Genomic DNA, 24,998 nt, shown 5'->3' on the forward strand with positions numbered 1-24,998 from the left:
TGCAGATATGAGTTATGTTCTTAGTATGAGATTTTAAATCTCACCAACGTTGATAGAATTCGAGCGCAGACTCAAAACACTTCAGCGTAAAGCAAAATGAACTTTAACTGCTCTGTTTTAAAACCCCAAGTTCATCCATACATCTACAACGAAGCACTCCAAGCGGAAACGTTGTGAAATTCAAATCAATGGTCCTGAATCCAAAAGCTCCTGACCTTATATCATGGTGGTTTAGGTCCATTTTACTCTGATGGTAATGTGTTTTGAAACTCGAATTCTATCGACGTTGGTGTAATGTAAAATCTCGTACTAAGTACACTATTTAGTTTTAAACATAGGCGTAGCCAGAGGGTGGGTAAAACTATAATGTTTAGGCTTTAGGGGCACTCCTTTATGGTTCATTATAATAATCGTATTTAAAAAATTCGTATATTAAAAAAATTTGTTTCGGCTGTATTATTGTGCTATCAGTATCGAATTGTATCTACATGTTTTTTATGAAATGTGTTAAATATACACAAACAACCCGGTTTTAGTAAAATTATTTTTGCAAAAGTAACCCACTTACTATCTCTACATTATATTTCTGGCTACGCCTATGAAAGATATGGTCGTTAATTACGAAATAATATTTACACAATATAAATATAAATATATAAAAGTACACGTAAACAGTATGTCAATACATACATTAAAAACTTCGTTATGACGGCAGTGAATTTCTTTCGTCTCTTGCAAATTACAATTTATATAACAAACCAGATCATATTATTACTGCGATTTATATACTAATTATTACTATAATGTAATATATGTAATGTATCCTACAACTCTTTGGTATACATTTTCAATATTTTTTTTATAAAATATCTGCTACAAAAATTATAAGTTAGAACTACCTTAATTTTTAATGAGTATGTATTATGACATTCATAATTCAGAAGTACCTACGTAAATATTTTTTTACCAATGTAGGCGATAAATTTGTGATACACACCATTTTTTTTACTTAAATTGTTGGCAAAAACTTTATGTTTTTAAATCACTATATTGGTCGGATTGTAAAAAACATTTTTTTTTAGTTATTTGTATTTTTCTGTTGGAACTAAATAAATATTTGGTTTACTTAAAAATCTGTTTTCTAGTTACTTGTAAATGTAATTGAATTATTTATTCAATTAATTTCATTTGAAGCCAAAGAGATATAGCTATATTTTTGTTAATTTTTATAAAAAATAAAAGCTGGTTGTAAAATTGGCTTGTATTACCTGTATAATATTGCAATTTGGCACAATTCGTTTTTGCATCATCAATAATATATAATAATAATATTATAAATATGTATTATAATCTACATTATTCAACATCAATAGATACATTTAATAAATTTTATATCAATACATTGACAACGTCATATACCACTTCAACATTATTATTATTATTATTATTACATATAAAAAGCTGTGCTACATATAATTTAAATATAATATAAGCAGAAGGACAAATAGTTTAATGAAAGAACAAAGTCGTTCGAATATTTTTTTACTCTTATATCACATGGATTACAAAAAAACTAAAATCAGACTATATTCACAGAATTATAAATATACAAAGCAAATAATACATTTCTAGATAACAATTTCAAGAACAGAATTACAATTTTGAAAACATTTATTGTTTTTTGTAATTGAGCAAATGGTTAAAACGAAGAACCATTTCGGAGCATATGAAAAATTGGCAATACGCTTAGCCATGATTTTTAATGTAATATCATAAGTCATAACATTAAAATCCATCGCAATTGGTACGTCAATTTCAACTTCATATTTTTTAATAATGAGTATAATTAATTATGAACATGAATTCTACTTATATTTCTATAATATAATATCACTAGTGCCAAAATGAGTCCTCATTAAAACATACATTAATTAATTCAAAAACATGTTTTTCGTCATCAATGAAGACAGAATAATTATTGTACGCAACGAATCTCAACTTTACAATATAATTATGAGTAAAATTAACAGCAGTAAGTACGTCTTAAAGAAGTACAAACGAGGAGAAATCATTTCATGAAAAGCATTAATTGCTGCAATAATCATAAGCAGGTACGGATAGCAAAAACACAACATTTTCAGTTCAAAAAAGGTCATTTCCTGATTTGTCGATTCGGCAGCGATGCGGTTACCGGCTTGCCCTATATAGACTACATATTTCACTAACGAAAGCTAACTGATTGTCTTAGTAACACGACTACCTACTCCATCGCATACCATGCCTATATTGGAATGTAATGCGCTTGGTATGCTTTCGGTACTGATCATACGAATATGGTGCTGTTACCGCACCAACAAATTAAGACTATTTTATGCCAAAGCACAGTGCAATATTGAGGCATGCGATAGGGCCCCATGCTTGAATAATTTAAAATGTGCTAGGCATCGTCGTTGATGGACGATTTACCATTTGTTATCATTTTTCTACATTATAAATATTGAATATTGATCTAATAATATTGATTATAGAATCCGTACCTCAGTTATTTTTTGCAATAACGAAACTTAGTTATCAAATATTATTCGTCATCGACTTATTAGAATAATAATTTATAGGTATATATTTAATAGAATCCCCAGAAAAACGGAGTTATTTTTATTATGGTTGTTATTATTATTGAATATTAATATAACAATGGTATGATATGTTTTATGTACTATACGTTAAACGAACAATTTATGGTCATAAGATGTGGTCACATTAACAACTGTATTTAGCCACTATGCACACTCTATAATACCTATATACAACAATACGACATTGAAATATTGGTAACGTATAATACGATATCTTATACAGACTATATTAATAGGCCCGTATTATATTATTATTATAATATTCTAATATTCGGCCAATAATAATAACATTTACAACAAAGCCAAAAGTAACTGGGTAATTTTATGTAACACCTTAATTTATAAATAATATAATTATAATATTTGCTAATAATACCTTTATAATATAAATACTAGTGCATGCCCGTGATTTCGTAAGTGAAGGTTATGGAATCAGTAGGTACAATAAGATCGTTTTATACTATGCTTTCTATGCGTTTTCACAATTTAATTTTTTTGGCTTGAACTAGCTTGCAAAGTACTCCTAGAAAAATCTTCAATGCACATACAAACTTCCTTAATGACAACATGATTATTATATTTAAATGGAATAAAAAAATTACATCAAAACAGCTGCAATAAATGAACCAATTCCTCATCTAGAAAAATATTAAAGCGTAAATTCTTATTAAAACAAAAATATACAATAAAAACTACTATATAAATATAACAGCCGCTAGAATTTCACTATTCAATAGTAAAATCCCCATTTACCTAACTATAGTACAAAATTCAAAAATTTCATAAATAAGGTTACGGTTCATAAAAGCAGTGTCAAAATCGAATTATTTTCAAAACGTTAATCGTACGAATACACAATACTTTACTGCGCAGACGAGGGACAATTGTTTGTGAAAGACTAAAATGGGCCACTAATGAACTGCATCGCATAACGTACACTATGTAGTTTATGTACTAATATTCCAGCGAAATATGCAAACAGTAATGCAAAGTCCGGCGAAATATGTAGTAGCAAAAGATGAGGGACTTCTATCCTCAGCGGACAAAATATAGTCACTCGACTGCACAGGCCCTACCAATGAATAGTATTGACAAGGCTAGTAAAACATGAGCAAGACTTCGTTTTCGGTTGAAAACATACCTAGTCCATTATTATTGGAAACTTCACAAAAAAATATGGTATTACTTTCAGCCCTGTCATCTATCAATGTATAATAGTTTAAGTTTTGTGCTCCTTTTACAAATAGGCGTCAATATTATTCAACATCTTTTCTACGAAAATTACAACAGTGATACACTTATTTTTAACATTTATTGGCTCACCACACTTAATATCATTAGTGCTTCGAGAGTCTTTTTTAAATTAATAAGCACAAAGCTCTCACGATACATTTTTTATTTAATACGTTTTATCATCAAGTACCCAGGTATTTATATTCAAAACTGATTAATTTTCGGAAGACAAATCGCCTTTAGTCAATATTATTAGGCCTGATACGTTTATCATAATATTAATGGCATAAACAGCTAAAATTGATAAATAATGCTTGTACCTAAATGACTGCAATTATTCATTTTTATTTAAATAATGACATAATTTTGTAGAATCATGTCGGTTATTAAAAACCACGCTAAAATTGCTTATTAAATAGATAGTTATGTTATTTATTTCGTCGCTAATATTTAAGATATTGGGAAGAAACATTTTATCATTATTCAATTTCAAAAATTTAACATTTCCGATCTAACTTATGTATTTCGAAAATAGAAGTTTTATTTTTCAAAATACATTTATCAACTATTTGCTTGAAGAAAGAGTTATAAAAAGATTGTTCAACAATTGCGGATTTGAAGTCATTGGTTCCGTTCCGAATTATATCTAGGTATACCACAAAGCGACATTATTAATTTTAAATCTAACAATTGAATGTATGATTTAAAAATTATTTCCTAGTGAAACAATTGTAAATATTTCACCTAATATTGAGAGAAATTTTAATTTATTGTATCCATCAACATATCAGTTGTTTAGTCGTAGATCAGTATTAGACAAAAACGCACAAACAAAAAGCATTATTACGTTTTACTTTAAAAAAATTATAACAAAAGTCCAACAAAATTCAGTGCACGTTACCTTTGCTCTCACAATTCTTCAGTGGATGCTATTGGAGCTTTGAGGAGAGGTGTTCTTGGGCTTTTAGATCCATCAGAGGTCTTGGAAGATTGGAAATCTTCGTTGGATAACGAAGCAGGTATTGGGGCGATTTTCAACTGGTGACCATTCAACTTGATCTCCGTTATGGAATGTGATCTCCCGTGGTTGACGTTAGCTTTCTCCTTATTGCTTGTGGTCATGGGGTCGTGTGTGGGGGTCTTGGTTACTGTTGGAGGTACTCGGATTCTATTCGCTTGGTCTCGTAACGCCATTTGGTATGCGACTTCGAAAGCTTCGCCCAATGTTAGGATTACTTCTGTCGCTTGGTCCTGAAAAGAAATTAATGAATTGTAACGCTTGAAAGTTTCACGTCATAGGTGACTATTTATAGTCATTCTTTCACCGATGTTCGATTCTATAAATACAAGAATTTGAATAATGCATAAGTACTAGCTAGTGATATATTCGTAATCATTTATTTTGAAATTTAAATGTGATAAAATAGGATCTGGTTGATGTTAAAGTACAAAACAACGCTTCAATAACAAATCTTTTATGTGTATAGATTATGCAAAAGTATCTGGCAGCCCATACCACAGAATAAGGACTATTACAGAGGTTCGACGAATCCGTCGGCGAAGGAGCAACCCGAACTGGCCTACATAGTTAAAGGCCTATGCTGAAAGGTTGTCGTTAACACGAGATCAAAGGCGTCAGACTACTGTCTCTTTATACTGTGTCTATACATTAATATCCCAAGAAACCGCCACCATAATAATTATGCAGGAGAAGGAATGACCCAACAATAATAATATGGGAAATACCGCAAACTTTAAAAAAGTATGCCGCACCATAACATAGCGGCCCGTTACCTGCCTACAGAAATCGTTGACACCATCTTACTCCCTGAAATATGTATTCTAAGACTCACCATAGTAGCAACTCGGAAGACATGACAGTAATGGCTTCGGGTAGTATGGTCCTTCGTGATGTATGCGAAGTGAGTGAGGTCGTCCGCGTCCTGGCAGGCGCAGTGGATGTTCCGGATCTCGTGCTCACAGACTAACTCCTGTAGAAAAAGAAATCCTATTAATTTAAACTTAATAATGCTCTCCACGCTATGCTATGCCTGGAGCTATGCTTAGAGTTTCTCTACGTGATCAAATCAGAAATGAGGAGATCCGTAGGAGGACTAGAGTAACCGACATAGCTCAACGGGTTGCGAAGCTGAAGTGGCAATGGGCAGGGCACATAGTTTGTACAACCGATAGACGTTGGGGTCCCAAGGTGCTGGAATGGCGACCTCGCACCGGCGCAGCGTTGGAAGACCTCCACTAGCTGGACGGACGACATCAGACGAGTCGCAGGGAGCCACTGGATCCAGGCGGCGCAAGACCGTGGCGTGTGGAAGTTCCTACAAGAGAACTATGTCCAGCAGTGGACGTTTATTGGTTAATGATGATGATAATGAATGCTCTCCATGGTTGCTCCAAGTCGAGTGTGAGCGCATGCTGTCCCAATCAACATTTATGGGCGGGACATACTCACTCTTGAGTATGTCCCGTTGAGTTACAACACAGATTTCACTCATCTGTGAGCTACAACATCACCTATCTCACTCTTCAATGGGCGATATTTAAACAACAACGCAAAACAACGTTTTTCATGACGTTATCAATTTGGAAACTGATAACATTTTAAAGCAAACTTAATGCATTTGAAATTATTATTAAGTAAAGTTTTTTGTAGATATAATGGTTTATTTACGCATGAAGTTGCCACTAAAAGACTAAAAAAACTCTTTCCCACCCCCGGGATACAGATTAACTCTTACATCCAGATCTAACTCTGTACCAATCGTTAAAATCGATTAAACTGATAGGCCGTGAAACGTAGCAGACAGACAGGAACACTTTCGCATTTATAATATTAGTATGGATTAACAAATTCTCGAACACAAGTCATATTTTTTGTAAGACCATTATTTTATTATCTAAAATCTAATATTTTAAACTTAATATAAAGTTAATCAAGCTTTAAAATTTCTTTCATCCGATTTATAAAGCTATCCCGAAAATTCCTCAATTTTAAAGTAAAAGTATTCTCACACAACAATTTCAATACAGAATTTTACGTAAATTGAAAAATATTTCTTCAAACAACAGTATTACCCAAAACAAAGAAAAAATTGTAACGAAAATTTCCAATTTTTGTTTCACAGTAGCGAACTGCTAATTATCCAGTCTAACTAACCGTGAACCGTTCTGACATGAAATTCGACGAAAAAATAATCAAAAAAAAAACAATCCTTCCTCTGTAAGAAACACAAAGGATAGGCGAATGGTCCGATGAAGTGTGAGCGATGCTCCATAATTAAAAATCAAATGGGCAAAGTCAGGGGCTGCTCAAAGTCAAGGGAGCCACCGTAGGGATTTACCCCTTTTACGCTTGGTTTATTTTCAAAGAATCACCTCTCCTTGTACAAAGGAATATTCGATGTAAATAAAATAGGAGAAAAATATCTGTGGAGTGGTAATTATGAAGGGTTTTTCAAAAAACCTACTGTTAAGTTCTAAAATAAATTTATCAAATAAGTGATATCTATTCTGACCGCCAATAAGATGAATTCCTCCATCATTAGAGACACTCCATCCATTCCATACCATAATCATCGCATCATCATCATCAATATCAACCGATTGAGTTCCACTACTGGAAATATGATTAAATATCTCTTGTAGGGACTTCCACACGCCACGGTTTTGTGCCACCTAAATCCAGGTGCTTCCTGCGACTCTTTTGATGTCGTCTGTGCATCTAGTGGGAGGGTCTTCCAACGCTGCACTTTCCGTTGCAAGGTCGCCATTCTAGTATCTTGGGACCCCAACGCCTATTGGTTTCTCGAACTATGTGACCTGCTCATTCTCAATCCAGCTTCACAACCCGTTTAGCTATGTCCGTTAATCTGGTTCTCCTATTAGGGTTCCTACTGAAAACCAGCGCTGTATGTTTTGTACTTGTGCAAGACATATGGCATTTATGCTGAGTAGGGACCTTTTTTTTCGGATTGTGCCACACATGACATACTTTATTCCGGCGCTTCTTCTACTTGAGGTCTTTTGACTTTACTACTCAAGTATTAGAGGCGCCGGGATAACCTAACCAGGTCTAGCTGGTAATGTGTGGTACAGCCTTAAAAAATAAACGTTTTTCTTTCTTTTCATTCTTTTTCTTTCTATTAATCTCCTGATTTCTCATTTGATCACATAGAGAAAGTATAAGCATAGCTCTGTCTATCGCTCGCTGAATGAATTTGAGCTTTCTTATGAGGCCTAGCGACCATAAGTCTAGTACCATGATCATCTATTGTCACCTAAAATATTACACTGATTTATTTTATTTTATCAGACAACTAGCTGATGTCCGCGACTTCGTCCGCCTGGAATTAGGTTTTTTTTAATCCCGTGGGAGCTCTTTGATTTTCCGGGATAAAAAGTAGCCTATGTCACTCTCTGTCTTTAACCATACCCATGCAAAAAATCACATCAATCCGTTGCACCGTTGCAACGTGATTGAAGGACAACCCAACAAACCAACAAACAAACAGACTTTCGCATTTATAATAAGGGTAGGATTGGAAGTAGCCGAAAAATCAGTTAATCTGTTCCGTCAAACCAGACAAGCTACCAAAAAGCTTTTAAAAATAAGAAACTTACCCTAGTAATAGTATTTAGGAACTTGACACCTCGGTAGCTGATAGAGAGGATGATGTCGGGAGAGTCCCGCGGTTCTTTGCTAGATTTCTTCAGCTTCTGAATCGACTTCTTCGTAGATTCAGTGCCCCGTAGTTCTTTCACAACCGTTGAGCCTAGGTACTGTTGTAACAATACGTTTTTTATAAAATTTATAATTGTAAAACTAGGTAGGTAGGTATAAGTCCCGCAAATTGATAATGCGCGTGGCCGCCATTTTAGTGTGTTGAAGTTTTGAGCTGATGGTATATTTTTATTTCGGCTGACGTCAAAATGACGTCATTTCGATGGTAATGAGTCATGGATCCAGCGCAATAGCAATTTGCGGGACTTACACAAAATATACGCTTGGGTTGTTTCACAATCTCCAGATAAACTTTATCTAACGAATTATGACATGACGACGTTATGACAGTTTTTGTATTGGGAATCTGTCAAAATGTCAATTTTATCCGTTAGATAAATCTGGCAATTGTGAAAGAGTCCCGTATTAAAAAAAGTTAAGTGGGTAAGTACTAAAAGATCTTTGACAAGAAATGTTTGATAGAAATGTATGGGATTTTTTTTACGATAACTGAAAATAATAAGCTCTCTAACCACAACATCTTACTGACTGACTTACATTTTAAATTAAAATCTGTGGAAAAACACGCTTAGAAAACATGCTTTTTTGCTGGCTCTACCTCCTAAAATTTTGTTAAAATGTAGAATTACAGATAGGTGGATAAAAGATAAGAATGTATAAAGATAGGAACGTATTCCTGTTGGTAGATACTTGTACAAAGCTTATGCTAACCTTACTTAAAATTACTACTAAATACCTATTTAAAAGTAGCAGCCTGTAGAATTAAAACAAAAATGGTTAGTCATTGACGACGGTAGGTTCGTATGGACAGGGTTATATTGAACAAACAAAATGGCACCGACTCATTGGTGCTATAGCACCAATGCAACCTCAGTAACGTCTAGATTTCAAACGGGTCATTCATTAGTATCTAAGAGGTGGCGCTGATTTATTTGGTTTCTAAACCGTGAAAAATGTTTGTTCGCTTGACCATATCTTGTCATTTATAATATGGTGATGTGGTTATAGTATTTTGAACCTAGAATACTTACATTAGCAACGTAAGTCACAGCACCAGTAACCAGCACAAAAGGCTGATGTTTCCATTGCGTCTTCAGAGCCCCAGGGACACCCACCAGCAACTCTGACGGCGCCCTGATCTCCAGATCCGAGGGTCTAGGTGGCTGAGGAGCTGGCCGGTTCTTTTTACTCCGTTTTAACGTCTCTCCACCGGGAGGTGCTAGCGTAGGGACTACGGGTGGGGGAACGGGTTTTAGGTTTTCTGAGGGTGGTAACTTTTCTTTGATTTCTTCTTTCAGTTGTTGGATATTGTTTTTCTAGAACAAATTATCTCGGTTATTGAAAAGATTAAAATACCCGTCGAATTTATAGGTAACACTGACACCCTCCTTTTTGAAGTCGATTAAAAAAAACTTTTAATAAAAGATCCTCTTTTATTTAGGTAATTGAATTGATTAAGTACTTGAAAATAAATACCCATGACTAATACCTATGCCGTACGGATTTAGCTTTTTAAAAATCCCTTGACGGTGGAACTGATTTTCTTCTTTTTTAATACAAATAGCGAGCAAACGAGCAGGCGGGTCACCTGATGTTAAGTGATTACCGCCGCCCATGAACATTTGCAGCTCCAGAGGAACTGCCGATGCGTTCGCGTTGCCATTTCAAGAATTTGTAGGTCCGCCCCTTGAATAACCCCATGTTGTAATCTAGCGGGAACACCGCCGATGGGAGTTGATTCCACAGTTTGCATGTGCGTGGAAAGAAGGAATAAAAAGTAGCCAATGCCTACTGTGAAAAGGCAGACCACAGAGACAGACACATTTTCGCATTTATAATTAGTATGGATGTCTACAAAATCTTAGATTACTTATTACGAAACCAGTTTTAATTTCCCACTAATTAGTAATTACACTTCATGAACAAAAAAGTGTACACACTTAGTTGCATAATATAAAATAGTTAGTACCTACTTACTACTTAATATCTACAAAATAAAAAGGCCTATACCTCATGCAACATACGTGTACCGAATACCGATGTCTACGTAGTTTATGTATGCTTTTCAAAGGTATAGCCGAGACCTTTTTTTAATTTCACACGTCGGCAACCCTGTATGGGTAATTAGTGCTCAATTCGTCTATTCAGAGCGCTATTCATACCGAGTGAGCCACTCTGCCTCGTGGTTGCACAGCCCTAACTACTGGCACGAGTACACGAGTACCAGTACTATGTACCAGTACATAGGATATCGTGAAAGGAGCTAAGTGAAATTTTAAACATGAATTTTAGTAAGTGCTAATTATTTTGGTTTAAAGTATGGGTTCATACATTTTAAATCTAAAGAATTTTTTAATGGTAGAAGTAGCGTGGAAGCTAAAAAAAATCTACTCATAACAATAATTGGAAAACGAGTAAATAGTACGACATATAATTTCAAAAAAATTGAGCACTTATTTTTTTCGTTTACTAGGCAAATCTAGGAACTAAAAAGAAAAATTTGATTTTCTAAACTGACCTCTAATTGATAATAAATAAATACTATGTAACAATCACGCCGATTCGTCGGCGATGTAACCCATAAATCCTACTCATGATATTGAAAATGTAAAAGTTTACTTCTATAATTTTTTCTGTCTGCGTGTCTATTGCCGCAATCAGTTCAGTGATTGACGTTTGGCACAGAAATAGGATGCAGACTGGCATAGAATCCATTTTTTCTTTTTTTTTCTTTTCATTTATAGACTAGCGCTTGACTGCAATTAAACCTGCTGGCAAGTGAATGATGTAGCCTAAAATGGAGCCCGCTCCATGAGAGGGAACAATGGATTTCTACAAGATTTTCAAAGCCCCGCATCAACGAAGTGTCGACTAAAAGTGAACAAAAAATATGCAAATCTATATTAATAATAAAATATCTCGATAAAGCCCTGACTCCGAAGTATCGAGCAAATAGTAGCGACTCCGAACCCAAAATCCGTTCGCTATTGAAATTCATCGCAACGGAAGATCATTCCATTCATCAAAATCAAAAGTTCCGTGGTACATCCCATACATTACGAGTGCCTACCTTCCCTAACTTCCCTACCATTTTTTATCACCGTCAAATGACACTCGTCAAATTAGTTGACACTGTCAATTATATTCCTTTTGTGCCGCTGTAGAGGCTTAATTAAAATTTCACGCTTTTCGTACAGCACGTTTTTACTTCGACTTTTTTGTTTTACACTTCTGAAGTGTGAACTTTGAATCGTTTCGCGTTGTTTTCTTTTCAGGCACTGCTGAGCTCTTTTTGATTTAATTAGCGCTCTTTTTGTGTAGCTCTTTTGTGAATGTTTTTTTTGCGATTCGATAGGTTATTATTTTTGATGGTAAGTGTAACGAGCGTTATTGGCATTCTATAGAAATTATTTGAAAGCGATAAAAAAGATTTATTGTATGAAGTTCGTATAGCTACTGCCTACCTACTAAAAATACACTTCTAAAGGAGCAATTTTTTTACTACGTAATTAAATTTAAGAACTATTGAAATTACTGAATGATTGTGTGACTGTAGTCAGGAAATCGTCAATACATTGCCACTGAATGGAGTGTCCTGTCCTCCAGGTGCGGCAAGTTTTAGCATAAATTACTTCAACTTCACGCAAATTTTTACTACAATTTTTTGGACCAAGCCCCTTACTGGCAAGCGTTTATAAGGGCAAGGTGTTACATAAATCCATCCGTAACTTTTTATTTTAATGTCCTCCTTGATAAAAATCAATGAATCAATAATATATTTGAACCAACGTCAAGCAGGCTTAAGTTCGATGAAAGATTTTACGACACACCGCAATATCATTGACCCTTCATACTTTAATACGCACGTGTCTTTAATCCCGCCGTCACTTAAAGTTTATTAAAAGTCCATCGGCGCAAGATCTCCGTGTTAAAGCGATCCCCTAAATTGCTCATTTCGCGCTAATCAATCTGTATCCGGGCAACTCCCCAGGTGTGGTACAGCTTAACAGTGATATAGGATACGCGATAATATGTGACGAATCAATTTAAAATTGCTAAAGCCCTAAATGTCCCAACGCACCTTGAGTTGCACTGCGCGAAGCGGCGTGGCAAATATAGTTTATATGGAGCAAAGCACTGCCGCGTCGCGCAGCGCAGCGCACTTGCATTTGGACCTTAGACACGACGCGCAGTGCATAGCAGGGCGCATACTGCATAATATATAGTTCATATACGATATGTAATAGGAAAAAGAAACGCACGTGCACGTCGCACAGCACGACGGCGCCGATTCGCGCTTCGCAGTTACACAGTTTAAACTTATGTGCTGATTGTCCTACATTGCTACCGCCCAAATTGACCATCGCATCGTACCTATATGATCAGAACTTAATTGTCTAGGTAAATATCCATACTAATTACATATATAAATATACGAAAGTGTGTCTGTCTGTCTGCTACTTATTCAAATCCCATTTATTTAACCGATTTTGACGAAATATGGTAAAGAGATAGCTCGCATTGCGGAAAAGGACATACTTAGGCTACTTTTTGACTGAGAAAATCAAAGAATTACTACTGGATTTTGAAAAACTGTAACCCTCGTGGGTGAAGTCATAGGCATCATCAACAAAATATTCCTATCACCTTTTGGACACTTTTTTTAAATCAAAACGCTTGATTTTTAATTCGAAATAACAAATTATCTCGCAACTTAATTAAAACGTCGTGAGCTTATGATCCTTTCAAATTGCTCGTCTCGCGTTAATTATGACACGTATCCTGGCAACACCCCAAGTGTGGTGGCAGCTTAACAGATTGTAATATATTAACGTTGCTCAAAACGTATGAGTACTACTTAGATTTAGATACTCTTGCTTTTCATCAAAATTTATAGTCTTATTTCGTTTCCATGTGGTTTTAATATGTAATAATCTAGTATACAATTATACTTTTATCCCCGTTTGTATTAGTAAAAATTTAACAGTACAAATAATAAAAAAATTAAAAACATGATTGCCCTGCAATAATTTTTTTCAAAAAACTTATAGCCAGTGTCACTTGACATGATGTAAGGATTCTAATTATAAACTATGGATCTTATAACTATAATATACATGCACCTTCAAAATATTATTAGGTACACTCCTTTTTGAGCAGTCGTGTAAAAAGTCGGAACTTTTCTATATTTAAGTATGTCATGCTTGCAATATATCGAACTGCCTGTTTGCGCTGAGGCCGTTTTAAAGTAAGTGACCCACATCCTTTGCTCGCAAGTTTAGTATCAATTTGTACAAATTGATTTCATAATTTGCATATACATTCATTTTTCATTCGAAGAGATAATTTCAATAAAAAATCACATTCAATTGAAAAATACAACCTTTAGAGCTTCCTTATATTTATTCCACATAATTCGAGACATCATAAAGGACATTTATATCCATTTGACGTGCATGTGAACACGATTGCCCATTGAATTCATTTAGAACAGGACGTCCCTTCGCCATAATACTGAGTACCATGTAATGACGTCCGCTTCGTATTGAATGGTTATTATCAATTAATATCATAACAATGTGGTAGACATCAACCACAGGCAGTCAGCACATAACCCAGCACTGTTTAGGTTTGCACTGATTCCAAATAAAAACTAAAGCCTTACAAAAGGCCTCGCAAAGCCGTCCCAAGTCAGCTATAGTTAAGTCTTTTAAATCTACACTAGATAATGCCTGCGACTTCGTCCGCGTAAGATTCTGTTATTTAAAAATCCCGTGGGAACTCTTTGATTTTCCGACATCGATATTATACTACAACAATGTTTTCCGGGTTAAAAAGTAGCCTATGCTACTTATCATGCTCATAAGCTACTTGCAGGCAGAAGAGAAGAGATCTCTCAAGCATGCAGGTTTCCTCACGATGTTTTTCTAGCATTGTTAAGGCAAGTGTAACTCCCAAAAATTAAAAGTGAGTGATCGAACTCTGGACTTTCATTTAGGAGCTTAACCATTAGGCTATCTACTACACATTACTTTACACATAGGTCATCATCATCATGATCAACCCATCGCAGGCTCATTGCAGAGTGCAGAGCACGAGTTTCCTCTCAGAGTGAGAAGGGTTTTGGAAATAGTCTATCACGCTGGCCAAGTGCGGGTTGGCAGACCTTTGAGAACATTAAGGAGAACTCTCAGGCACGCAGGTTTACCCACAATGTTTTCCTTCACCGTTAAATCAAGTGATATTTAATTACTTACAACGCCCATAACTCCGAAAAGTTAGAGGTACGTGCCCGGGATCGAACTCTCGACCTCCGATTAAGAAACGGACGTCCTAACCACTAGGCTACCACAGCTTCTTACATATAGATACCATCGTCTTATTTTAAGCTGTTCTGTTTCCTACAATGAAAATACAAGGTCAAAGAAATAAAAGTCGTAACGGTTTTCACTAACATTACGCAATCGGTACGCAACTCATCGCCTAACGCGCGTCTGGGAAGCAATATAAATTAGCATGCGTGTATCGGACATCATACGTGTAGACTGTAGACTGGCTTCGTGTATGGAATAATAGTATCGTTAGAATTGATCAAAATTGGTTGTTGATTGAATGACGATGGTTAAGCCTGTCTGGAGCTAAATCATTGACTTTGGATTAAAAAGTGTAGAAATTAATTTGGCTATGATTTAAACGGTCAGTCAGATATTGAGATTTTTGTCAGCTCCAAAATGTTTTTGGCAGCAAATAATGAATTGAGATGCTGACTAGAAGATAATTATAAAAACTGATATTATGAAAATCAGTGCGTATCAGAAGTTAGATCACGATATCTAAAAAACTTTGGTGGGTATGAAAACTGAAAATATGATGGTTTTTTTTTTCAAGAACCCTTACAACGATTTAACAATACTTTACACGAAGTATTATAAGTAGATAAGTATATATCTAGGTATGCTTCTGTGTAGCGGCAAAAGGTAAATGTACCAAAATTTATTTTTAAATTGGCACAGACAGATGGAGAGACAGAGTCAGTGGCGAATTTGTCCTAAGGCCCAGTAGGCCCGCGCCTAGGGCGGCCAGATATTAGAGGCGGCCAAACGTGACAAAGTTCATTTCACTCTACTTTTCTCATTTAAAAGGTGCTTTAATATGAAATTTTGTTGTGGCTGAGCTCATTTCCCTATCACTTTTTTTTGTATAGAAACAAAAAACTTGGCTGCGGCCATGATTAATGGGCGTAGAGAAGGGGGCGGCTGGTACTTACTGAATGACCTGGGGCCTAGGGCGGCCAAGACTGCAAATCCGCCACTGGACAGAGTAGATGAAATTACTTATATTATAAGGTTTTACAATGTACCCTAAAAGTCTTTATTTTTCTATAGGTATAAGGGGGTATATTAGTAGAAAACCAAACTTATGGCTATGATTAATTTCTTCTCAACAGTCCGAAATCAAATACACCTTTACGTTCTGTTAATGATGTACTTATTTCTTTAGAGGGTCTTAGTAAAAACTTTCTTCCAATAAGTTTTAAACTACCTACTTACCATAAGCCGGAAGCCGTAGAGACTACTAATCTATTCTTTATAGCCAATTACACACTGGATAGTTTGTATACGTACTATACAATATTAGTTGAAATAAAGGCACAAAGAAAATTATACGATGTAGTTATTTGAACATTATTGGAAGTATTTTAAGATTATGTTGATTTAAGTTTTACTAGAGAGTCATCAGAGTGCTCATCTAATCTTCAAACTAGCGAGCTATAAAAATACAACGATCGAGGTAACAAAAGAAAAATAGCATTTCCGCAAATTTTCAATCCCACCACGTTTTAGCAGTCACCAAATTTAACTTATTAATTCTCAGAGCTACAAGTACATAAAAATTTAAAGGTCGAGATAAAAAAGAAACTTATTTTTAATCGATATTTCCGCTTATTTTCAGTCGCAACACGTTTAAATTGTCAAGCACTTTAATCAACTAAAATTAAATGGTAAAATAAGTACTAACTACCATAGCACTTACCAAATTATTGAGATCAGCATTAATATCTTCAATGTTATTCGCCGGACCATTTTGTTCACTGGAAACCGAACACAGTATCCTTTTCCTATGCCCCGACTTATTAATTTCTAAAACTGCAGTCAACTCTACTTCCCATATTCTTCTTACTCTATCCATATCTATATACAAATGTCTTCTAAACGTATCACTATATTGTTCTAGGTTTATTGTTCTTAACCAATCTTCTACTGACTCGTTTTGGTTTTTACTTATATTATTATTGTTATGGTTATTGCTTATTTCTGCTATTTTAAGAGGTAAATGTTTCGCCGACTCTAATATCTTTTGCCTATCGTTTTCTTCTATTCCCATTTCTCGTAGATCAACCTCGTTCAAGATGCCATTCTAGAAAAGAAATTACTGTGAGTATTGATGAATTTCATCTGTAGCGAAAAGCTAGAATATTTTTGAAGAAACAACATGAGAGTTGGGTTTGTGTCAGTGCAAAATAGTTTGTTAATAACTGTATAATCTGCGTAAGACCATTCATATGCATTTAATTTAGATGACACTAAGGAATTTTTGAATGTAACGGGAAAACTTAAAGCAACTGGTACAAGATAAATAAAAAAGTAGAATTTAAATAAATGCAATTTAATAAAAGAGGAATTATGGAAATAAATAAACAAAAGATTTAAGTTAGAGGACTTACGATAAAATCGATGTCATCATAACCGCTTTCCACGAACAGAGATTCATAATCTGGCATCCCAAGTCCCGACAGCCAGAGTGCTAAACTCGAAGCTACTGAAGGACTAAGGCTGGACTCAGAACAACTAAGGCCAAGTCTTGATGTGAACTCCTGTTCCAATTCTGATACGAAGACTGACTCCCGGACTAGTTTGCTGCCGAAGGAGGCCATTATCTCGGAGATTTTAGCCCACTCCTCCTGTTGACAAAGAACAAAGGTTTAAGAAACATTTTTATATTGCAATACCAGTAAAATTTATGTCCTTAGAAAAGCAAATAGGTACTATGACTTGACGCTATCACCAGGGTTGGTAGCGATTACCAACATACCATAAGATAAGGTTTGAATTTCTATTTAGATGACATTAAAGTTGTTGGTTTGCAGTAAAAAATCGCTAAATTTTGTCTTGTATCGCTAGTACAAAATAGTACAACTTCTTTGTTGGGTACAAATTTAAAATTAGTACAAATTCGGTTTGGCACAAATCTGTATTTTGGGCCAAACTGAAGTACTAAACTAAATTGATGGATCCAAGGAATATCATCCCTTTCCTCAAAGAACATTGTGAGTAGGATAAAACTATTTCTAAACTTGTTCGATGTTACCACGAAACATCGTGGTAACATCGACATTGGTAACAACCAATGTTGATAAAACGAAGTGTGTTAGTGTTAAAATTGAGAAACAAGAACAGAAGAAAGAACAAAGAAAAATAATGATAGAGACGTGCCTTTGTTACAATATTGAGTAAAGTAGAGTACGGTATTGTACATGATATTGATAATGAATTTATAAGATACAACATATAGGATAAGACGTAAAACTAGAGTATTTACATAACCCATTAAAATTTGAATATCTCATAACTCACACAGTAACGGCGATAGAGTACCAAACCAAGTAGTTGAATTTAAACCATTTGAATTTAAAACTTGAACAATAAAAGCTCTTAACAATGGTGGTGCCTGACAGGCCAACAGTCCCCGAGTGTCTTGGATGCCTTGAAGAATACATCGTTACGTTTCCACGCGCCGTTGACTCACAATTCGTTAAAGGTAGCCCGTTGTACGTTTCCGGTGCATTATCTATACCTTCGACCAGGAAAACCGCAGAAGTTTTCGAGCCGAACCGTACGTAGTGCATGGTTGAGTACCTTATCTAAGTATATGCTGTCTTAGAGCACCTGGCCGTTCTGTTATTTTTCGTGACAGTTGCTACTTGGTCAACACCTACCCATCCAACCTGTGACTCTTTATCTCCAATCTGAGATACCTGATTTACCTATTACCACTCTGAATATACCGCAGACAAAAGCATTGTAAGTGGTGATAGCCTAGTGGTTAAGAGGTCGGCCTCCTATTCAGAGGCCGGCTGAGAGGCGATCCCGGGCATACGCATCTAATTTTGCGGAGTTATGTAGGTTTTACGCAATGAATAAGTACCACTTGTTTAACTGTGAATGAAAACATCGTTAGGAAACCTAGGAAGGTTCTCCACCGTGTGTAAAATCTACCAATCCGCACTTGACCAGTAAGGTAAACCATGGCCAAACCCATCTCGACCCGTGCTCAGAAGTGAACCGGAAATGGGGTATGATTTTTTTCAAATAAAAATAGTAAACAAACGAGCAGGCGGGTCTCCTGATGCTAAGTAATTGCCTAGGCCAGACCAGGTGACCAGATCAACCGCCAATGCGTTGCCTTTTAGGAATTTCTTGGTCCGCCTCTTGATTGCAACTTCCTTAAAATGTTATCTGCATTAATACGACAGGTATGCATAGTACGCGACAGGTCGAGATAGCAATCAAAGTATGAGGCGGGGAGACGTCCCGCACACTCGCACTTCACCCACGCTATCCCGCACCGGGTTAGCGCGGGGGATGTGCGGGTGTGCGGGGCGTCCCCATCCCGATTGCTATCTCGACCTGTCGCGTACTATAGGTAATAATAACGCCGTAGTAATTGCATGCGAGGACGCAGATGCTTACGAAGATATTTGCATCAGCAGGTGTGGCCATATCGAACTGAACGCACCTGGAGGCATCAATACTTGCAAATTAATTTACGCCAAGGCAATTTCATTGCAATTAGAATATCTCACAACATTTCAATAATTATATATATCATTATGTATTTTTTATAACTGACAATTAGTTTGTTTTTACCAGAAAATGGTAATAACATTAATGATTGATACATAATATTGATGATGCACCCGTTGTTTTATGTACCTACTAGCTTACGCTCGCGACTTCGTCTGCGTGGACTACACAATTTTCAAACCCCTATTTCACCCCCTTAGGGCTTGAATTTTCAAAAATCCTTTCTTAGTGGATGCCTACGTCACAATAGCTATCTGCATGCCGAATTTCAGCCAGATCCGTCCAGTAGTTTGAGGTGTGCGTTGATAGCTCAGTCAGTCAGTCAGTCACCTTTTCCTTTTATATATTTAGATTAGGTAAGTTGCAAATAAACTTACAGAAGCAAAAATACATTTTATACAATGTAACTCAGCACATTCCCCAAATTAAAATTTTCACTCAATCAACAATATAAAAAAAAATGGACAACTGAATAAAAATACTAAATAGTACAAATTCTATTCGTAAAATACTTTTCAGTAGACTGATAGGATGCTAGTTCTTCGTGTTATGTAGGATATATTATTCTTGCGGCTAACTATAAATTTTATCAGTTCACCTTCAATCTAAGGACACCAATACAGTATTCTATTGTAACACTCACTCACTCACAGATATGTCAAGTTTTCAGCCGTTTCTGTGTCAAGGCTGTGTTATCACTCTTCGGTATTGAGTTGCAATGAAGTGTGTATTAACTATTAGATGTTATAGTGCCCATATACGACACGGTTTATTTAAATCCAATCTAGATAAATAAGATAGCTATGATAAATTTACAAAATAGGTAGGTAACGTTTGAATTTTAGGTAAGTAGGTATACCGTAATGGTACTAATGTATAAAATCATGGTATACTTGTGATAGCTGTAATTGTAATTTTTTTCAATCATAAAATCGTTCCCTAAACTAACCGAACACATCCAACTTATTTTATACTTATAACTAAGTATCTTAATTTAAACTCAAAAATCCTACTGTCTGTATCAAAATCCAGTGCAGAATTAATTCCGCAGTGCGCGCGCTTCTATGTATGTAGTTCTCAAGTTCACAGATTTTGCGGGTCAAAAAACATACCGAAAACCGTGGTGCGCACTAGCTTTTAGAGCCATTACAACTTGTTAACATAAAGTAATGAACTTTCGAGCTACATACGCAAATTCTAACAAAATAAACTAATTTTGATTAGTGGTACAGTAAATATATTATGTAGGTATGTCCATCGGTTGAAATGACGTGATAATTTGGGCTGAGACTGATTTCAATTCTACACCAGCCATACATCGGAATGTATAAGGAAATCTTAAATGTATTGCAGGTGTACTAACTCACTAATAATATTAATACTACTACTCACTAATAATATTAATAGCTTCCTCCTTTATTGCGTATTGAGCCATAGGGACAAATTATGCGTCATAAATACTAAATCTCTTTATGTATGAAAGTATAAAGCTGACTGACTATCAATGCACAGCTCAAACTACTATTATGACGTAGTATCCGCTAAGAAATTATTTTTGAAATTCAACCCCTGAGGGGGTAAAATAGGAGTTTGAAATTTGTGTAGTCCACGCGGATGAAGTCTTATATAAATTTAAATTGTAAAATAAGTAACTTTTATTAAATAGGAAGCCAACGGTATGCAAAGAAATATTTTTTATATCTAAATTAAAAGTTAAAAAAAAAAAATGTAAAATTAAAACGGAAAATTTTGTCAGCCTATCTTACTAAAATAACAACATTGGAATCGGTGTCATGTATGGAGTCAAAAAACCTGACTGAATTGATACTTCTATATTTCGATACTGGTATTTGATCGGATCGTGTAGTGATTGATGGCTTAAAGATAACGCAAGTGTTCTAACTGTAATGTAGCCGCTAATTTCCATTGCTTCCTGCCTTTGTAACGTCTCATGGACATTCAGTTGAACTGCAATCTATACAGGGTGTAACCAGAACGCTGGCAAAAACGAAGACAAGTGATAAAACTGATGATTACTGATACTATGAAACCACAAAAAACGCGAAAAAATATAAATATATCCTATAATTTTGTAAAAGTTTACGATATATTGCAACTAAAACATCTGACTGACGCTAGAAGTCAAGTAACGTTGCATAACTAGGCCCCTCGCTGTCAATGCCGCGTTTTAGGCGGGGCATTGACTCGAGCTTCGCACGCTATACATTGCGGGTTTGAAAAATACTAAATCACTAAAACTACAAAATGAGGCAAATGGTTATTGCTATTGGATTGTGTTTAGGTAGTATACCTAACAGTAACGCTAAGGTTTTGCTAGCGTTCTGGTTACACCCTGTATAATCATGAAATACTTTCAAGAGAATATTACCTAAGTAAACTTTTTATTTTGCACCGGAAAACATAAATGGCCTTAGAAAAAAATCGGCCAATTGCGAGTCGGACTCATAGGTACACGGACTTATAGGAAAATTCTGTCTTACCTGTTCATCAAAAGGACTGAGAATCGACAGCGACTTGTCCCCGCTCTGCGTCGAACTGGTCGTATTACTTCTTCTCCTAACTTCTTCCTCGACTCCATTCGTTCTCTCTGTGTTCGTTCCATTGCTGTTTAAGACACTACTGTTCACATTCGCTGGCTCTGTTGGAGACGAGTCGTACACTGATTTAAGTTTTCGTAACGTCTTCGGCCTCTCGGCTGGCATCGGCCGGAGACCGATACCGTCGAGAGTGGTGGTTGAGCCTTTGAAGAGGCCTGGGGACAATAGAAAAATCATTGTAATTTATGCATTTATTCCAAATGTAGCTGAATTCCTAAAACGACAAAAGGTAACTATGACAAAATTATCGAAATCTCATCCACAAACGAACAACCCAAGTCAAGACTACAGAAAACATATCATAAAACAATCAAAAATTGTAGGGATAAAAAACCCAATTTGAATAAAAAGCTTTGACTTTGACTTTGTTGTTGTTGTCGTTCGTTGCAATTGTGTTAATCTTACCTATATCAATATTAAATACCCCGTAAATACCCTTTAAAAGGATTTGCTCCATGTCAGTCTAAAGTTTATTTTTATTTTATTTTGTTTATTTGATAAGTAGTAATCAACAGCGCACATAATTATTATTTTAATTTTTTACGGTAAACTATTGCTTTTGTATGGTATTGTTTTTATACACTACCAGATGCTATATTGCAAACTGGCATTTCACAACTCTGTGAAAGATTTTTCAATATTATAAGTTTCATATTCAAGTGATGAGGTGTCCTCTAAAGTTGATGCATTCTACAAGAAATAGGACAAATTCACTATCTTGCTCCTAAGTAGTTAGGTAGGTATCTACCATAATTCAGACGACACATAGTACGACAGATAATTTAGTCATTAACATTATCAGTGATATGAATATGGGACAGGAATAAACAATCTATAGATACACAATACAGGATGTATAACAGAATTTACAAGTACAAGGTGTATTTTAAATGCACCTATTACCTAAAAGTGAGTACTATTGATTGATCTGCAAATCATAGACATTGATAAATTACTAAAAAAAGTGAAATCCTGTAAACCACTGAACAACGAAGTCAGGGACATTATTATTGTTGGTTATTTGTGACACTTATAATTTTGTAATAATCTATCTGCCATGCTATTTTCTAACACCGCAGCCTCGTATTCAAACGCTGTCGCAACGACGATCGGCAATGATATTTAAATGTGACATTTGCGAACACCAAGTGACTATAAAGTTACAAATGAGATTTTAATGCGAATTCGAATACTCCCATTAAACATGCCTATATTTCACAACTTCGAATACAAAGGCAGTTATCAAGAACAAAACATTTGTGGTCTCCGGAAACATTATGTCTATTATAACGACCAATATTAAAATGCCAATATAAAAATAAGGATATTAAGAAAATAAAATATACCTAAATAAATATTTGAACATTGAAATAAATCTTTATAACAGGTATTAGGTCTTTAGATTAATTAACGGCCAAAATTAATAACAATCAATTAGATCCGTAATCTAAAGATAAATCACTTAGCAACGCTGTTATTTGTTAAAAACTGTATGGTCTTTTTGATAAATTACAACATTGCTAAGTAACTTATCGACAGATTACAGATAGATTGATTATTAATTTCAGCCATAGATGTTTCATTTGGTACGTTAAATATATAACAGAAGAACAATACTCATAAAATTGGCACATTTTACCGGCCTCATGTGTGCCTCCTACAAGCTACTTGACACTGGCGAAGTGCATTGCGCTGGTCGCAACTGGCAAAAAACTACCAAACAAGAAAAGAAGAAGATACTGTACTAATAATAACTGAAATTAGAAACAGAATGCCCATACAATGAGAATAGCCGTCGATTTGTAAATTAGATCAACATGAAGGAATGCTTTGTTCAGATCTCAAGGCGGAAGTAGCACAATTTGTACCAATTTAGGCCCAATAAAGCGTGTGATACCGACGACAGCGGTCGGTACAAATTATTATTATAGTACTATCTCATCAGTCTTTGCACTATTTGTACCAATTTGTACTCCATCATCAGAGATTACCTAATAGTTTAAAGATTAGATGTAGAAATAGAAAGACAAGGGTCCTAGTTCAAAATTAAATTCATACCCCCTATTTATTTATTGATATTATGGACTAAGTTACCATGTATACAAACTACTAGTAGGGTGCGTGGGTGCGCGGACCACTGAAGTGGTCCGCAAGCAAACAACGTTGGCTTTTCAAAAAGCGGACCTTGTCTAAATTAGATATTTTTAATAGTTTGGTCGTCATATAGTTTGTATGGAAAAATAAATTCCGCCATCTTGAATTTTGTTTTTAATCATCGAGTAGACCTTCAGATTCTGATCATCTTTTGCTAAGAAACCACTCTTCCATCTTTTACACTCTCCGAGATAGACACCGACGAAATTTGTATGGCGGCCATCTTTTTTTCGCCATTTTGAATTTTTTTTTCAGCTCACTGGCAATTGGATGACGTTTCAAGTGACATTTGCTTAAGCATTTCCCACCTATCTTCAATACCTTAAGCGTGCTCTTCACCCATCTCCGAAATCCTCAATCATCAGCGCTCTCCTTAATTTTCCTCCGAATGAATTTTCTATACGTCCATCAACCATCCGTCAAAAATTTTTGTTTTCATACAAAAATGTTCAGGAGAGGTGATCAATGAATGAGTCAGTCAGTCAGTGAATCAGCACGAACAGCTTATATATATTAGCTAGCTAGCTCATATATATATTAATGTTATAAACTTTATAGGCTATGTAACTGACTAACATAATTTGGCGATGATCGATCTCTTCGTAATCGTATCTATAGAAGTTTCATTCGTAGCTACTATTTATGACGTTAATACTCATTAGGTATATAAAAAGTGTCAAAATTGACGTCATAAAACGCAATTTGTGTGTAGTAACGTCTTAATATCACATCC

The 24,998-nt window shown here is 35.3% G+C and overlaps 1 protein-coding gene across 6 annotated transcripts in view; it reads right to left on the minus strand.

Moving 5' to 3' along the window:
- Positions 1-1,526: 1,526 nt before the first annotated feature.
- The window catches only part of LOC117992930 (ankyrin repeat and SAM domain-containing protein 1A-like), a 123,397-nt gene continuing 99,925 nt past the window's right edge, over positions 1,527-24,998 (minus strand). For all 6 annotated transcript variants that reach the window (XM_069506145.1, XM_069506146.1, XM_069506149.1 and 3 more), the window contains 7 exons: positions 21,995-22,266; positions 17,354-17,590; positions 16,663-17,046; positions 9,660-9,944; positions 8,508-8,666; positions 5,723-5,860; positions 1,527-5,120 (listed from right to left, as the gene is read on the minus strand). In XM_069506145.1, coding sequence (XP_069362246.1) covers positions 4,779-5,120; positions 5,723-5,860; positions 8,508-8,666; positions 9,660-9,944; positions 16,663-17,046; positions 17,354-17,590; positions 21,995-22,266 — 1,817 coding nt within the window. In that variant the 3' untranslated portion in view covers positions 1,527-4,778. The remainder of the gene's footprint in view (positions 5,121-5,722; positions 5,861-8,507; positions 8,667-9,659; positions 9,945-16,662; positions 17,047-17,353; positions 17,591-21,994; positions 22,267-24,998) is intronic.

The sequence above is a fragment of the Maniola hyperantus genome, chromosome 22 (assembly GCF_902806685.2).
Source record: "Maniola hyperantus chromosome 22, iAphHyp1.2, whole genome shotgun sequence".
Lineage (NCBI taxonomy): Eukaryota > Metazoa > Arthropoda > Insecta > Lepidoptera > Nymphalidae > Maniola > Maniola hyperantus.